Source organism: Emydura macquarii, unplaced genomic scaffold (genome assembly GCF_026122565.2).
Source record: "Emydura macquarii macquarii isolate MOO-44397 ecotype Brisbane River unplaced genomic scaffold, CSIRO-AGI_Emac_v2 contig_3451, whole genome shotgun sequence".
Taxonomy (NCBI): domain Eukaryota; kingdom Metazoa; phylum Chordata; order Testudines; family Chelidae; genus Emydura; species Emydura macquarii.
In genome coordinates this window covers 3,901,027-3,919,189 of record NW_027133588.1, presented here as the reverse complement: position 1 = coordinate 3,919,189, position 18,163 = coordinate 3,901,027, and the positions used below count along the sequence as shown (strand labels likewise).

Sequence of the window (18,163 nt, the reverse complement as noted above, 5' to 3'; positions counted from 1 at the left end):
AAAAAAAAGCTGTATAAAGTCAACTTAATAAATGTAAATTGAAGCTGTGACTTGTCTGGTGCTGGAACGACAGTAATGAGATCATCCTGATATGCTTCCCACTTGTAATTAACTCATGACTGCTTGCTGGTGTTTTGCCATAATAAAGTTTTGTTAGACCCATCTGCTGAATGGTGAATTTCAATCCAACACCTATCAGGTGCACTTCACACCCCTGTAAGTGGTATAGGTGGGATCCACACAAGCTCCACCATGGGGGCAGAGTTTGGGCAAAGGGAATGGGTGTAGCCAGTGGTCCAAAATTAAAGCAGATCCGGTATCCACAAACCATTATCTAGTGGGTGCCCAAGAATCAGAATTCCTATTCCAGCCTAGGGATTTTAGGGGCTGCAGAACCTAAGGATCAAATTGATAGATATTTTAGAAATAATTCTACCTATAAAGGCTTTTTAATATATAGAGTTCAAAGCACTTTACAAAAGAAGTATAAGATTAATTATTTCCAATTTAAAGATGGAAAGCATAGCGATAAAGTGATTTGCCCAAGGTCACATAAGAAAGGCATTTGTAGAGCAGGAAGCAGAACCCAGGTCTTCTGATTGAGAACCACTGCTCTATGCCATATCACACTTGCAGGGGGAAATACTACTAGATATTTTTCTTCAAGAATAAGTGCCAAATTTATACATGTTTGAAAAAGGCAAAAGTAAAATTGTATTTCCAGAAGTGAGTCACTTAGAATACTGTGCACTATGCCCAAATCAGAAGGAAAGAGAGATATTTAGCCCCAGAAATCTCTTAGGGTTGAGGAAGTAAAAAGAAAGAACCTGGCTGGGCTCTTATTTACAAAATTAAATACCTAGCTATCGCCACCAATACCATGGGTCCCATATTCAATGAGGTATCGTGTTGATACTGCACACACACACAATCCTTCCTCCCCCTGAGTAGTGCTACATAAGCTGCTGCCTGTCAGCTTTTTGTAGGAGTCTGTTCTTCATCTTCATCCATTATCTGTGGCTACGTATTACTAATGTGCTATTAGATGACCATATATTTTTGCAGTGCAAGAACTTGTATGTAATTTTTCCTCATTATAGTTTTTCAAATTAGTAGCAGAATAAAAAGCAATACAAGCCACAGATTTCTTCAAGGTCAATTATCCTTGATAAATTAGCCCTGAATTTTAACCATATCACTGTCCAGAGCAGGTTGAGTAATTTGCTACACAAAACTGTACTGCGATATTGACAATCTACGGTGCTAAGACTTATGTGCCTTTATACATGTTGCAAGAGAAAATAGTCCATAGATTGTTTATTTGCTTCCATATAATTCTATACAAATTCTGACTTTAAGGTTCCCTAACATTAAGGAAGGACTCTCAGCGCTATCCTATTTGTAATACAATTTTCCTTCCCTGTACTACTGACATCTTACCTTGCTCTAGACGAAAGATTTTTCAAGATCTATTTTAGTTCTCACTGCTTGTTTAATTTTCGCATTTCACTGAACTTGGACAATGAAGAGAAACTAATAACAAAGACTGGACATTTATATGGAGAAGAATGTCCAGAGTTATAAAAAGGATATTTAAAAGACCAAGAGTGTAGTGTTGCCAACTCATGATTTCATCAAGAGTTTCACAATATTTGTTGATTTTCTTAAAGCCCCAGCTCATGGAGTCATGTTATTACATAAAAATCTCAGCTTTCATTTTAAAAAATAGTTACTAGCACTCATGGTTGTGGAGAAAGCTTGAAAATGTAAACTCTATAGGCTCAGAAACCAGAAAGCAAATAAAAAGCACCCAAAAAACTGATTTTTAGAAATCACATGATCTTTTAGGACCTGACTCATGGTTTTTCAATGTTTGGCACTGGCAATGGTGGGATATAAACCTTCATGCTGAAGATCACAAACCAGCCCTGTTGGGCTAGATGCAGGTAACAGCTGGCGAAATTGTAGAGCCTGTGCTATGCAGGAGGTCAGACTAGTTGGTCATAACAGTCTCCTCTGGCCTTGAAATCTACAAGCAATTATCTAATGTTTTATTTTCCAACCTCGCTTCTCTGGGACCAAGTTATTCCATAGCTACTCTTTGTGGGGTTTCTTGCACCTGCCTCAGAAACAGCTGATAGGGGCGGGCCCTGTTGGAGACAAGATATTGGACTAGAGCAGCAGTTCCCAACCTGTGATTCACAGCCCCCTGGTGGTCCGTGAGGCTACTACAGGGGGTCCACAGAAAAGAAAAATAACAACATCCTTACCAAGGAAATTATTACTGAGTACATATTATTTCTTTGTTATTATGTTAGATTTCCATAAAAATGGAGTGTAAAAAACAACTAGTAGAATGTGGTGCTCTGCAAAATGCTTGAAGGTTGAACTCAAAATGGTTGGGAACCACTGGACTAGAGAGATCACTGGTCTGATCTGTTACAGCAATTCCAGTGTTCCTAATATCATTACTATGTATCATTTGTGTTCCTGTAATATTATCTAGGAGCCCCACACAAAGAACAGGATTCCTTGTGCCAAGCACTGTACAAACAGAACCAAAAAAAAAAGACTGGTCCCTGCCCAAAGAGCTTATGATCTAATTAAATACAATTTTTGTTGTGTCTCATATATTCAGAGGTGGCAGTTAACTTTGAATGCTTCATACAAGTCTCAATTTTAGGTTACATGCTCTAGCACAAGGCTGCATCATTTGTACTGGATATTTTGTTGCAAGCTAAACATAAGCATGTTGCGTAACCATCTGTTACATAGGAGGAAATAAAGCCCACTTAATGGCTTTGAAGGGTGATCGTGCTCACATTAGTTTAGTCTACTGAGAAAACTCCCCAAAAGAGAATACAGATGAAGGATTTTCCACAAAACTAACCATCACAGCTGTGCTTTTGTGGTTACCTTTGCCTGCCTAACTGAATCTTTTTGTGTATGCCTACCTTATAGGTAAATCACCTTGATTAAATGGAAAATAAAACTGAAACAGAGCATAAATTTTACAGGATCATCAAATACCCTGAGAACAACCAACCCTGTGATCACACAAGATAGGAAGAGGGAAAACAAACAACCCCCCCTCTTTCATGCATCTCAGCTCCCTTGCTAGCTGGATATAATTACCCTTCAATCAGCACCAATTACATTTTCACCTGTGCCTCTTGCAAGTCCCTGAAGCTCCTAGTTTATAGAGGCACCATTTATTGAACCATCTCCCACCAGAAGAAAATGGCAAAGTGGGGTCCTCTAGGGAATTAACTCTGCCTACCAGCATCTTAGAAGGTGTGACAGGAGACCCATTGCCAATATGCCTCCTTAACCCAGGGAAACATTTGATTTATGTTACATGTAATTCTGGTGACTCTCCTGCCCCTTGTAATGTCAGGAACATTGAAATGAACTGATATTGTGTCTCAGCTGATGAGAGACCACTCTTAAAAACCTGACTTTTGTATAATAAACCTGTGCAGTTCTTTTTCCCTGATACAGTCTCTTAAATCTTGACCCTGCAAACATTTATGCACATGCTTAAACTTAAAGCATGAGTAGTTCCATTGACATCAGAGGCACAGCTTGCCTGCTTAAAGATAAGCAAACGTGAAAATGTTTGCGAGGACCTTATATGGACAGCAGACAGTTACTGACAGAGTATTTATGTCCTCATAACAAAGCGATATTGCTCCTGACATTACAATAGCACAGTCTGAACCGTAGGTTAAAACAACATAGCTGAATAATTGGATGGCTCACAGAAGTGATAATGGGACAGAGAACCTATCTCCTTGGGTCGCCCATTCATATCTGACCCAAGTCAGTAGTGACCAGTGGTCCCTACCAATTGTAGAGGTTGTTCCGTGGTTTATGTGAAATAAATTGATCTCAGTCCAGTTCTCTCTTATAGTGGACATGTTCCAGATCACACAAAACACAATTACATTGACATTCCTTCCATCAGTCTCAGTGAATGGGCCAGTGATTGAATGGGTATAGTTCATTTCAAAGGTATTTAGGTATGTAACCATCATTGACTTCAATGGGAGTTAGGTGCCTAAATATCTTTGAGAATCTGAGACAGTCCTGGTGTTCCCCTCTAGGTCAGTGATCAGGGATCAGGCACATTGACAGGGCAGCATGGGTAAGCTTGCATTGCTACTGCCTGCACTCTAACAGTGGACAAAGACCTCCTACCCCTGAGCCATCACTGCATCAGCATCTGCAAGCTAGAGTCATTAAATGAAATACTATAGGGAAAAGTCTCCAAATAAAATTTCTGCTTCAACAAAAGGGATATAATTCAGCTGCATTGGCTTCAATCCATCTCTAGGTTGTCCACTGAAATATATGCCTGTACATATAAAAAAATTGTAGACAATGACTACAATAAGCAGATACCTTTATCACCTTCTACAAATGATATTTTAGATTTTCCTTCTGTCAGATAGTTCAGAAAGCTCAAACATACTAGCTAATACTTCCCAGCTTGTGAGACTAAGATCACATAATGTTAACAAGGATCATTGTGAAGGGGCCTTGCTAAAACCAAGGCTAAATAATTTTAAAAAAAATCAAGATGATTATGATGCCCAGAAAGTAGACTATTATTAATTCAGAGTCATCAGGAGAAAACCTCCTGAGCCTAGAAACTGACAACTGCACAAGTCCTTTGCATGATGAGACCCAATCAGTGTAACAGGGACCAGAGACCTAGCCAATACCATAAGGCAATCAATCTGGCAGTGGGCCAAAGAGATAAAAATACTAATGAATATAACATGTGGGAGGATCCTGCTGAACAAATTACTTTACCACCAATGCAGAGATTCATTACCACTGACAACTGTCTGTCAATGCAGATAGATTGGCTATGAGTTCAATCAGCCAGCTGGAGCAGGACAACATTAATCAGTTAGTCTTATGTCTATAGAAACAAAGGATGGATTCAATTGCTTGCCACATCAGTTGGTAGCACGTAAAATGGACATGTGCTTGGTAATCAATAATAACCTAGAGAATTGCTCAAACGAGCTTTTAAACCATATAAGCATCTGAACCTATTCCATTTTAACTATTTCTGCAGCTGTTGAGCTGTTATTGCAGAAACATTTTCTTTGTATAGACACCTATCAGGAGTTGTAATTAGGGCTTCCCCTACAAGAACACATCAACTGTCATCTGTATTTGGGAATTTGTTCTCTTACATTGTCTCTTTCAAATCCAGTTAAATGTCATTAGCTTCTGTGTTTGTTCAAATTTCATATATATAGCCATATATTACACAGACTTGTGCCGTACAGAGCAATGAGACCACACAAATTGTTCTAAATTACGTGTAACAGCTATGATCTGCCAATTTTGAGATTACTGTGATTACTTTGGGATTGCTATAGATGACATACTTTAGAACAGCCCATAGGCTGCTCTAAATTATGCTGGGGGCCATTTTTGGCCCCAGAATAATCCAGAATTGGGAAGCACAAAGGTAGATTAGAGCCACCTTTCCCTTCCCACTCTGTAGTGAGTCTAGATTTGGCACAGCCGAGATTCTGGCCCAGAGAGACAACTGAAGTAAATTCATCACTGATGCAGGGCTGTGATAGGGCTGGGTGTTAAGCAGTTTTTCTCTGATTAGAAAAAGAAAATTCTTCTTCTTGTTCAGCTTCAGCTCAGCAGTTTGGGAATAAGAACTTTAATGAAGAAAATTAAATCCTCAATTCTCTTCTCTGCTGGGATTCCACATTTTTTAACCTAAATCTGTTTTTTCCAAATATTAAATTCTTGCCACAAATTTAGTTGTCACTGATTATCACCTGAGACCCTCAGTCAGAGCTCTAATGCACATGTTCTGGATTCTTCATTGGTCTGTAAATTTTTTTCTCTGGACTGCACGTCCTGAATAATGTATGTTTAGCAGAAATTCATTCCATCTCTGCCTGTGGTGAAGTCAATGCTTCTCTCAGGCTATTGATTCTATTACTGAGTGTTTCCGGCATTGCCCTCAGAAATGGACTAATAGGAGAGAGAAATGACTCCAGAGAGAAAGGTGGCATTGAATCAGGCCTGGCAAATAGCCACACCTAAAAAAGGTTCAAATGCTCAGACCTTCTGTTAATATGTCCCTATGAAATTGGAACTCACAGCTGACCAGAAATTTGAATGTAAACCACTTAACTTTGTGTCACATAAGAGTGCATCAGAAGGATGCCTACTGTGACAGCCTCCAGCCTGTATGTCCAAGACTCCACCTTATTAAGGGTTTATAACCTTCTCCTAGATTGATATTTCTTAGTTTCTCATCAGAAATGAAGTCAGACTTACTGGCCTCCTGTTCTTCAGCTCCTGTCCACATGCCTCATTCATCAACATGGGAATGATCAAAAGCATTCTCCACCCTTGTGCTGCTGAGAATGGCCTTGAGATTAAAGCCCAAGAGTGGAAATCAAGAGAGCTGTGTATTAATTCTAACTCAGTCCTAAATACAGACTTGCTGTATGAAACAGGGCAAGTCATTTATCTTCTCTGTCCCCAAGTTCCCCCTATATAAAATGGAGAACATCATAATTATTTCCCTCACAGAAATGTAGTCCAGTTACAATTAATTCATTAATATTTGTAAACATCTTTGAGTTTCACAGATGGAAGGGACTTTAGATGTTTGCTCTAGATATATTGTATGTATGAAAGTGTGTGTGTGTGTGTGTACACACGTGAATCAAATTAACCTGGGAAATAGGAGTGCAACATTAGTTGACTTTTACAGAGCTCTTGATGGCTACACTGTTGCCATGTCAGCATTAAAGACTGAATTTTCACAGGAAGCTACTGCTTTCCCCCAGTATCAAACTCTGGGGGTGGGTGGAGAATGCACAGGAATATCACTGAACAACTTCTAAAAGTTATATTACAATGTATCCATTAGTTTGGTACCCACTACCACCCTTCTGTACCAATTGTGACAAATTCTGTTATTGTCAAAGTTGCTGTTCTTCAGCAGAACTGAGAGTCCTGCAGCCTTGACTGGACATATAATATAATTATCATTCATTTTTATTTTATCTGCATGGCTTTCTGTAGGGTACACTGAACACAGAAATGACACGTCTTTCCAGCTGTAATGATAACGTATTGTTCCTGGGGGCGCACAGCTAGGGAGGAACGCTTTGTCAAAGTAGTTACAGCCAGGCCTACAACAAATCACAACCTGTGGGATAATTTTAGCCACAGCCCTTGGTAGGGAATGGTGCAGAGCTGCCTAATCCCAGCAGGAACTCCTGAGGGAACTGCTTTTGAGAAAGGTTCAATGTCTTGGGGACTCAGGTGAGAGAGTAGCAGCTGCTACACCTGTTCCTGGTGCAGCATACATGTGAGGACATTAGTGACTCTGGTGGTGCTAGCTTGGAACAGCTTTTTCACACCTTGTGTTCAGAGACTGGGTTTGTCTAGCCCTTGCACCCACTGCCCACCCTTACACACACACACATGCTCAGAGCTAACACAATTGTGGCAATTCACATCACATAAATGCTCTCCAACAGCCCTGCAGTATTTTAGATAATAAATTACAGAAAGTAGAGACCAAGGACACATTCAGTCCCAGCATAAGTGGATGCATCTTTCCGTGTCACCGGTGAAGCTCAGAATAGGGCTGCATCCTTTCCTCTGTGCACAGTGAGATAATCCAAGTTATTGGCTAAAATTCACCTCCACTTTCCCAGTAATTGTGCACTCATGAGCTGTTTAATCTTTTATGGCAGAACTCACTGAACATTTGACTCACTGTGCATTACAAACACAAGGCAAAGCCAAGGAATGTTTTCCATGAACAACACATTTATATCTGAGCTCACAACAGCGCCTAACATTTGCAAAGATTAAAACCTTTTACCTGCCATTTCTCACAGATGATTGAAGTATGGCTCAGTCCTGCACTACCGATGCAGGGAAAACTCTCCCACTAAAGTCAGTGAGACTTTTGCCTGAGTCAGAAGGATGGGATTCGGCCTTACTATCTTCATAAAAATTAAGCTGGCCATAACCCAACATATCTTAATAATACAGCAATTTAGGTTGCACCTGACCTTAACAAGAAAGGATGGGGCCCTTAGTGGTTTAACTGAGCAGGTTTAGCAAACACAAATTTCTTTTTGATGACAGTATGAGTTGCCAGGCACTCAACAGTGGAATGACTTCCCTGAGTTTCCCTTGCCAATGTAACAGTATTACAATAAGAACAGTTGCAGAACTGATTCCCAAGCTAGAAAGGTATTAGTGAGTGCATACATTTGTGTATCCTAGGTACATTTGAGGACCAAATCCTTTGCTCATTTACTCATATGAGTAGTCCCATTGGCTTTACGGGGTTTCTTCAGATGAGTGAGGAGAGCAGAATTTGGCCCTTTCTATACAAATTATGAAGGAAGAATGGAGTATGATTTGCTTACCGAAGGATTTCTTTCCGAGTGAAGAAGGTACAATCCTGTTAAAAAAGGAAAACACATTAATGTACTAGAGAGATACAGATATCAAATGCAAGACAATGGCTTCTAGCTTTCTGGAAAAAAAGGTAAACTTACACATAGCCTGATTTTGGCTCAAGATGAGATGTTAGGAAATACAGACTGTAAAATAACTGAAAGGTGAACTGTATTAAAACTGAGGAGGATGCGGCTTTCAGGAGGGTTTTATTTATTGATGGACTGAAACATCAGAAAACATATCATGTCTGCTATTCGTGCTGTGTGTGGCATTGCTCAGGTTAGCCACAGAATTGTGAGATGTTGGCCTTAGTCCCCTTTCTAGTCTGGTCAAGTGCCTAAAACATGCAGCAAATGGACTTTGGGGAATCTGTCTTTTAACTTTTAAAATTTTACTGCAAAATATATACAACAATCTAACTAGCAAACTATCATTATTAATAATTATTTGTATTGTGGTAGCACTGAAGAACCCCAGTCATGGACCAGGACCCCATTGTGCTAAGCACCGTACAAACATAGAAGAAAAAAAAGATGGTCCCTGCCCCAACGAGCTTACAAATTAATCCACTTTGCCAATGGTATTTGGAGAGATAAGCCATGGCATAGCTGGAAATAATTTACTAAACTTCAAAACAGAGTTGGCTGACTACCACCAAGCACAGCACCCAGAGCTTATGGCGATTCCGAGGACTATTTGGTTCAACCATATTGGTTTCTTTTTTTAGTCACTTTTTATGAATATTCATATGAATGGGGTTTTGTCTGAAGATTGGCACTTCTGTCCATACCACAGAAAACCCATTGTCATTACTGGTTCTAGTTGGTGCCTTTGGTGGAAGTCTCAGTAATGGCCAGCAACTGAATGGGCTGTGGAAAATGCACACCTACATAAGCGGGTACCCCAGGGTTTCAATCCTGTTAGGTTCTGAGTACTCTGACCTTGATCCAACAATGCATTTGCTAAGTACATACCTAAATGCTTTGCTGGATTGAGGCAAGATCCAATACGAAGTGAAGGATGAGCAGTGTGGGGAAGCATAACCTGCCACTGCCCATACTGCAGTGTGCTGTTTTGTGGACAAACAGAAAATTCTTCTGTCACCAGGTTTGTTAATCCAGCACCTTCCTCCAGCATAGACTCATAGTAAATTCACCGAGACCATGTTTCCCTAGTTTGCTTATGAGAATGCCATGTGGGACTGTCAAAACCCTTACTAAAATCAAGATATATCATATCTACTGCTTCCCCCATCCACAAGGCCAGCAACTGTGTCAAAGGAGGATATTCGGTTGGTTTGGCATGATTTATTCTCGATGAATCCATGCTGGCTGTTCCCTATTAGACGCTGGGTTCTTATAAATTGATTGTTTCGTAATTTGTCCTGGTATCTTTCCAGATATCAAAATTAGGCTGACTGGTCTATAATGTTATCCACTTGGAGCAAATCCTGCCCCTGCCTCACAGCTGGGGTGGGTTCCCTTGTAGCAGAATTGGTGCCGTTCTGCTGGACAAGAGGGGAAGGGCAGTGTTTGAGAAGGAAACACAGGGAATGGGCATCTTTTGGTCTTCCAGCCTATGGCTGAGGCACACAAAGGGAGCAGAGCCTCCGCAGTGTAACTCTATGGTCTGGCAGGAGGATTCCTCCTACTCCATCCTACCACACTCCTGTGCCCTGCACTTGCCCAGCTTAATCAGGCTGGCATGAGGATTTGGCCCTTAGTTATTTTCCTTTTAATGTAAATAATTTAAAATATATTGCAAGGTAATAATGTTTTATCTGTTAAATGTCTGGTTAGAGCTGCTGGGGAAGCAAATACTCTTGCTCTTTACACCCCTGAAGAAAAATCATTTACTTTCTGCACTGAGAATCATTTTGGCCAACTGCCTGTTCCTTCTAGGAAGGGTAAAACAGATCCATCATAGCTGATTGTAGCATCATCCTCTAGGTTGTCTCAGGTTTCCAGGTAGGTGATCACGCCTGCTGCCATCAATTATTAAGTTGTCTTGCTCCTCTCTATATGAAGTGGTAGGAGAGGCCGCTCCTCCTTTCGCATATTGTGTAACAGAATAGTGTTACAGGGGCACAATCAGAAGGCTCCTTGTGAGCTGCACAGTGATGTCACATTGTCTGGAACTGCACAAAGTGAAATAAGAACCAGCTGGTTAAGTCTTCATTAATTCCAGCACATGTAACACCTACTGTCAAGCTATCGTTTAAAGACACTTCATTTACCAATGAACGGCTGGTGTAGTTTGACAAATAAATGTGATGCTGTCACTAGCAATCTTCCTGTAATTATATAGACTCAGGAAAGCAATGAAAACTGTTACTCAACTAGAGAGCTAATGGGGGATTTATGTGCAAGTGGATGCAAAGATAAAAAAGACAAAATTACCTTTTAAGAATGACTTAAGCTGCTCTACATTCCAGAAATAAGCAGCTTAAAGATGATTTGGAAACATAGTGGTGGCCCAGCTATTTTATAACATAGTTTCTTTTTGTGTGTGGGGACAGAAAAAAGCATGTTTTAATCATGTTAGGGAGCAATGATTTAATTCTGTTAGAGCCTTAGGCTAAAACACAGTAACATAGGACACAGGACTGAAAGGGACCTTCAGGGTCATCAAATCGAGTCCACTGCTATTGCAGGCAACCCTGTCAGACAATCCAGGTCACAAATGTATCAAGTTCAGTCTTAAAACTAGTTAGGTTGTTTGCCCCCACTACTCTTGTTGGGAGGCTCTTCCAGAACCTCACTCCTCTGATGATTAGAAACGTTCTTTAAATTTGCACCCTGAATTTATTCATGACCAGTTTACACCCATTTGTTCTTATGCCATCAGTGTCCTTTAGCTTCTCACTCCCTGATGTTTACCACCTTCCACCCACAGCAATCATATCCCCTCTCAGCCTTTGTTTTGCTAGATTAAACATTCCAAGCTTTTTTAGTCTCCTTTCCTAATATAGACTCTCCATTCCCCTGGTTCCTTCCCATCAGTGAATCTCAACCTTTGCCAAACTGTGACCCCATTTACAAAAGAAAAAGCTTTCAGGACTCCCCTCAGGCCATCCAGGGATGGTGGTGGTGATCCTCCAATTGGGAGTCCATCCTTTACGTAGCTTTCCACAGTCCATCCACCAAAAAAAACAAACCCATGTTATTACAGGGGTGGGCCATGCCAATGTCCCTCAGTCAAGTCTGAACAGGATTATTTTTATAATGTAAATGGGATTTTACAGTAGAATAGAGAAACAAGGTGGCTGAGGTAATATCTTTTATTGAACCAACTTCTGTTGGTGATGGAGACAAGTTTTTGAGCTACATAAAGCTCTTCTTCAGGTCTGGGAAATGTAATCAGTGTCACAGCTAAATACAAGGTGAAATACAAGGTGGAACAGATAGTTTAGCGTAACTAGTTAACACATATTTCAAGGGATCATTCGCGGTGAAGTGACCTATTAACACCTCATCAGTCATGGGGGACAAGAAGGGGAAAAAGGCTGGGAGATTCCCATGATATTTAATATCTAGCAAAGTTGTGAATTTAAGCTTTTTGAAGATGTTGTGCAGGTTTCCTTTGAGGATGAGGACTGAGAGGTCAGATATAGAGTGATTGCTTTGTGAAAAGTGTTCACCCAGAGGTGATACGATGTTTTTGTCTTTTATCATTTTTATGTGTGAATTCATTCAAGAGTGATTGTCCTGTTTCACCACATAGGTGTTATTGGGCATTTAGTACATTGGAAGATGTAAACCACAGTTTGTGATAGGCATGTCTAGGATCTATGGATGTCGGGGGTGCTGATCATCATTGCAGTGGAGATACGTCTAGGTTTTGTATCTGTTTTTCTGGCAAGGTCTGGTGCCACTTTGAGTTGGTGGGTCCTGGTCTGTGGGGAGCTTGGTTCTGATGATGAGCTTGGAGGATCATCTGAAGGCCAGAAGAGGGGGTTCAGGAAAGATGTCTTTCAGGATGTGGTCCCCATCACATATGGGTTGTAAATAGTTTGATGATACCCTGTATAGGTTTCAGCATGTGGTGGTAGGTGACAAGTGGAGGTGTGCGATTAGAAGGGGTTTTATTTCTGTATTGAAGCAAGTTCTCTCGGGATATTTGCATGGCCCATTCTATGATGTGATCTACTTCTCTGGTGGAGTGTCCTTGTTTGGTGAACGCAGTTTTAAGTGGGTTAAGGTGCATATCCCAGACTTTCTCCTCAGAGCATATTCTGGGGTTATCTGAGTGCATGACTGAAGATAACAGATTTCTCAGTGTGTTTGAGGTGTTTACTGTATCTGTGAAGGTAGGTGTGGTGATCCACAGGTTTCTTTTATATAGTTGTCTGTAGTGTTCCATTATTTAAGCTGATCATGGTGTCCAGGAAGTTGATGCTAATATGAGAATATTCTAAAGGAATTACACTGGATGGTGGTGATTATTGGAGTTATAATAGAAATCTATGAGGGAGTTTAGGTTGGCTGTCCCGAGGATGAAAATACTATCAACATAACCATCAGGAATTTGGGCCTGCAGCAGTGCCAGTCTCCAGGCAGCCTTATCAGTACAACTGGCCTACAGCAGCTGCCTGATGAGCCACGCAACCTGATTGGCTGCTGAAGCTGGCTCTGAGGCCAGCAAGAGCAGCTGGCTTCTCAACACTTATGCCCACCACTGTGCCTGCTCCTATGCTAGCTTGTTCCTGCTGCTTCCGCCTTGCATCCAGTCCCATCCCTGCCTTGAGCCCTTCCTGCTTGCTCCAGTTCCTGACATCCAGTTCTGACTCCTGACTACAGACTCTGGCTTGACCCTCTGGCTCTGGTATCCCATTCCAGACCTCTGGTTTTGACTTTGTCTCTGGTGACTGACTCTGACCACTAGGCCTGCTACCTGCTCCAGGCACTAGGCTAGACTGCCTTCATCCTGGTCAACTGACAATCTCTGGAACAGCATTGGCTTCATGGTGCATTTGTCCAAAAATTCTTCTTCAAGGCAGCCCATGAAGATGTTGGCTTAATGGGGAGCCATCCTAGTACCCATGGCTGTTCCCGTCGTTTGGACAAAGTGTTGTTGAATGTAAAACTGTTATGGATGAGGATTAAATGGATGAGTTTGGTGATGTGTTTGGGCTGGATATCGGGGGTTTGTCCATTAGATTGTAGATATTTGAGGCAGGCAGCTATGCAGTCATCGTGACGGATGTTGGCATGTAGGGAAATGACATCCATGGTTGTTCTGAGGGAGGTTGTCAATGTTGTAGAGTTTCTGGTGGAAGTCAGTTGTGTTCTGAAGGAAGCTGGCCTTTTGTGTGGGAGTGGTTTGAGGATGGTTTCTATGAGTCCTGATATTCCTTCAGTAAGAGTGCTGTGACCAGATATGATGGGTCTGCCTGGGTTCCCTTGTTTGTCTTGGGAAACATGTAGAAGGTCTGTGAGGTGTTTGTGTGGGATGAGGTTATAGAGTTTATCTCGGAGTTGTTTGGGGAAGGATTTGATGATACACTTAAATTTCTGCGTAAATTGTGCTATCGAGAGCCAGTTTCATTCATTTTCCCCCCACATAGCCTATTAAAGAAGCATGGACTGTACTGGTACAGACCTTATCAATCTCCTTAATTGCTTGTCAATGTTTATGGATGGTTTGAACATTCAGATCTAAATCCAAAATGTTTTCACTTTTCATAAAGTTTCAGATGCCATTGTGCTGCTGATGTCATATCTGCCCTTCTCTCCAATCCTGGGCCTTTTATGACAGGAATATAAAGGGGGGAATTAGTGGGGATTAAGTTATAGAGCCAAATCCTTAGCTGGAGTAAATCAGCACAGCTCTAATGGAGTCAGCAGAGTCAGTGATTTACACAAGCTGCAAACTGGCTCCTAGAGATGGGACAAGCTGCAAAGTGTGGATAAGATTAAAACTCCCACAAAGTTTAGGCATGTTGATAGCTGCAATTCTGGTTGTTCCATCATAGAAACTTAGAGGATGTTTGCATCCTAGATTTTGGTTCAATTTTCTCTCTGGTAACAAAGGCATCATCCCTTTTATCAGCACTTTAGGGAAGACACTCTATAAACTCATTCAGGACTACATGTTCAAATGTCAGCCCAATGTCTAAAAAGTGTTTTGCCTTCAAGAAGATTGGCTGGTCCCGCCTTGCAAATTAGTAAATAATTTTATTAAATTTTGTAATAGCTGGAACTCTGGCAATTTAATTCCAATTTAATTAAAGACTTTTGGCCGGGATAAACATGGACGTGAATCATCTAATTTTCATCTGGCAATTTCATTCATACAGAAAATTACATAATGAGAAAGAATAAGTAGTAAACTAGCACGTTATATTACCTCCTTCATAGTGGAGGGGAGACAAGACTAGGAGAGACATGGTTTATTAGATTGGCAATACCCATCCTCCCTCAAACTAGAAGTTCAAAACCCAGGAGAATCACCTCATCTTTCCAAGCACCAGAACATTTACTACCATCTACATTACCACATGTGGGTCTTTCTGATCAGACCTTAACAACCACACACCTGTTTGCATTGCATGGGTATTGAAGCTCTGAACGCATTTTCCATAAAAGCAGGAGCCAGATCCTCAGCTGGTGTAAATTTCCATAGTAAACCAAGCTATAACTATTTGCACAGAGGATTTGCCCTCAAGAGTTTATCCCCATGACCCTGGCCAAAATATTCCCTTCCTTTCTGATCCCCATGGTTACACAGATGGCTGAACTACCTTCAACCTACTAGAGGTACTCTCTGTGTGTGACAGTTTCTAGAGTCAAGACCCTGCTCTCCAAGTAGGAAATGCACAATGTCACATGCTCTAGCCACTGAGCGGATGGCTCCTACTTTTATGTAATGTTCCATTCAAACTATCCCAATGCCCTTAAAAATAAAAGTTAACTAGATGTCTGTTGAAGGGTCATTGATATCCTTAAAAGTTAGATGTCATGTAGCCAAAGGTGCACGTTATCTATTAATGCACATTCACCATTAAATTTCTCTTTTCTATATGTCTGACTGTGGCAGTGAATATAATGAGCTTCTTTTTGTCATAAACCAACCAAAGTCCAATTAATTTTTCAGAATTCTTCTCCCCTCCGTTGCCTTTAAACTGAACATTGGGCCTAAATGTCAAGGAACTAGGAGTCTGTTCAGATGTGCTCAGAATCTGAAATTTGTTGCAAGTAGTATTATTATCTGTGGCTTTAATTAGCACAAGTGAAATACTGTCCTTTCAGCATAGGCGATCAATTCTTAACCCTAATTTGGATGATTTCTGAAAGAGGTTGTTTTAAAGGTGGGGAATTAATACAAAGGGGAGGGGGGGTTTCTCTTAGACTCTAATGGGAGGATTAATGGCCATCTTGTGCGTCAAGGGATAAATTCCAGCCACCCTTTCCTAGGTGCACAAGGTAGGAACAAGGTTGCAGCAGGGATTTGAATTTCAGCAGAGCAATAGTCCTGAGGTGCCTTTCGTTGCCCCCATGAAAATCTATCTAGATTTAGCCAAGATCTAACCCACAGAAAATCATCATTTGTGCAGATGCAGAAGTTTCTGGCACAATTGGATCTCCTGCCAGGCTGTACTGTACATGTTCTCAGGCCCTAATGAGCATCCCACAGCCCTTCAAGGTGAACACAGAATTCTAAATGCTCAGGAGAACACAGGCAAAAGGGTGCCTGCTCCTACTTTCCTTACCAGAATGCCTTCTGGCCTAAGAAAAAGTGTATAGACACAGAGCCAGGCAGCCATGAGCTCCAATCCCACCCTCTGCACTATACAACCCTTATTATTCAGCAGGGACTCATTCCCCTACCCCATGAAGGAACCAAGTATAATTTCCATCATTTTACAGATCAGATCCGGCAGAGCTAGAATTAGAAATGAGATCTCTAATATAGCACACCAAACATTCATTAAGGCCCTGAGCAAACATTCTTTGAGCCATCTTTCTCTCAAAGAATATGCCAAATCTATAGGTTTGGCTATGCTTTCTGTAAAACTGGGCAACTTCTGCATACTTACCCTTATGATACCTACAGATTAAAAAAAACAAATACCCAAGAGTCCTAATTTTAGTCTCTTACTCTAAACACTGGAACATACTTCTCTTGTGGAACTATAAATAGAACCCAGGAGTTCTAAATTTCAGTCTGCTGGTCTAACCACTAGAACATACTCTCCTCCTAGCACCAGACAGGGAACCCAGGAATCCTGATACCCAGAGTTCTACTGCTGTCTAACATATAAATGCACTTGATGGAGTTTCTTTGGGTGTTTTTTAATTTTTCTTTAAAAACAAAAACAGCCCAAATTAGAAAATTGCTTCATTTACTGTCCAAACTTGGCACTGAGGGCTTTATCCAGCTCCCGTTCAAACCAAAGGAACAATTCCCATTAACTTAATTAGTGCAGGATAAAGCCCTGGTTAAAGCCAGGGTTCTGTGGCAAAAATAGTATGTGTACAAGAGGGATGAATTAAGGTTGCGTGGATAACTGTAATTTAGCAATTCCTGATTTCTGAGAGTTTCAATTTGCATCCTAATGTTCTTTTAATGCAAGGGCTGGTCAACAAGCAATTTTGGCACCAATTTTGTTAAATCATTTTTAAAAGAGATTGTTAATAAATCAGTGCAAAAACTCTGTGTAGACCAGCCCTAAATGTTTGTAATTTAATAATACATATTTACCCCCAGTAATGTGGGGATATGATGTTATCATTCTAATCCGGTAGTGCTTGGCCCTTGCTTTGCATAGGAGCATTATGAACACCTAGACAAGCGCCACTGGAGAATCAGGTTCATTAAACCTTAAAGTGAATGGCAAAACTTCAATTCACTTCAGTGGGAACAGAGTTGAGACTTTTGACTTCCACCCAAGCTGTAAAATGGGATAGTTAAAAAACTTGGACTCAAACTCTTGGTTCTAGCATTAAAAGAAGTTTGAAATAATGAAGACTTCTGCCTAAACACCAATAAGAATAAAACCATCTACTGTAGCATTTGGCAGAATACAGATAAATGTTCAATACGTATCTCACCTGTAGCAGAACACAAGTACAGTTGGCAGATTCATTCAATACCTTTGGCTGATGTCCATTTTTAAAGCTTGGATTGTAGTCACAGGGTTCAATCCTGCTCCCAGTGAAGTAAATGAAAGTTTTGCCATTAACTTTAAGGGGACCATGAGCAGGTTTACTGGGCCTGTTACTCCAGTACCCTTTTTGTACTTATTTACAGTGCTCTCATGCAAAGTCAGTGTGAAACATCGCTAAGTGAGAATGGCAGAGTTTTACCACCACTTTACATAGGTTTAAATAGCTACAAAAGGGACAAGACGGTGGCAAGTCAGGTCCAGAGTCTAGATTTGCCAGAACTAGCAAAGCACTTAATGAACTCTGGCAGTGCCATGCTCTGTGTACAGATTTTTAAGGACTATCCATGGGTTATCCAGTTACACATTCAGTGTTTCTCAACCTTTTAAGTAGCAAGTACCCCCTAACTTCTGAAAATTTTAATAAGTACCCAAATACTCCATTTTCCACAGGATTTTATATTTACAGACTAATGTGAGCCATATGTTGGAAGAAGGGTTGAGTATATAAGGCCATGATATGACAGATGTCAGATCTAATGTGCGTAGGGTTACCACATTTACACCAGGTGT

At 40.8% G+C, this 18,163-nt stretch overlaps 1 protein-coding gene across 3 annotated transcripts in view; it reads right to left on the bottom strand.

Annotated features, from left to right (window-relative positions):
* Nucleotides 1–18,163, bottom strand: part of CIB2 (calcium and integrin binding family member 2) — a 108,962-nt gene that overhangs the window by 64,917 nt on the left and 25,882 nt on the right. For all 3 annotated transcript variants that reach the window (XM_067534543.1, XM_067534542.1, XM_067534544.1), the window contains exon 2: nucleotides 8,451–8,485. In XM_067534543.1, coding sequence (XP_067390644.1) covers nucleotides 8,451–8,485 — 35 coding nt within the window. The remainder of the gene's footprint in view (nucleotides 1–8,450; nucleotides 8,486–18,163) is intronic.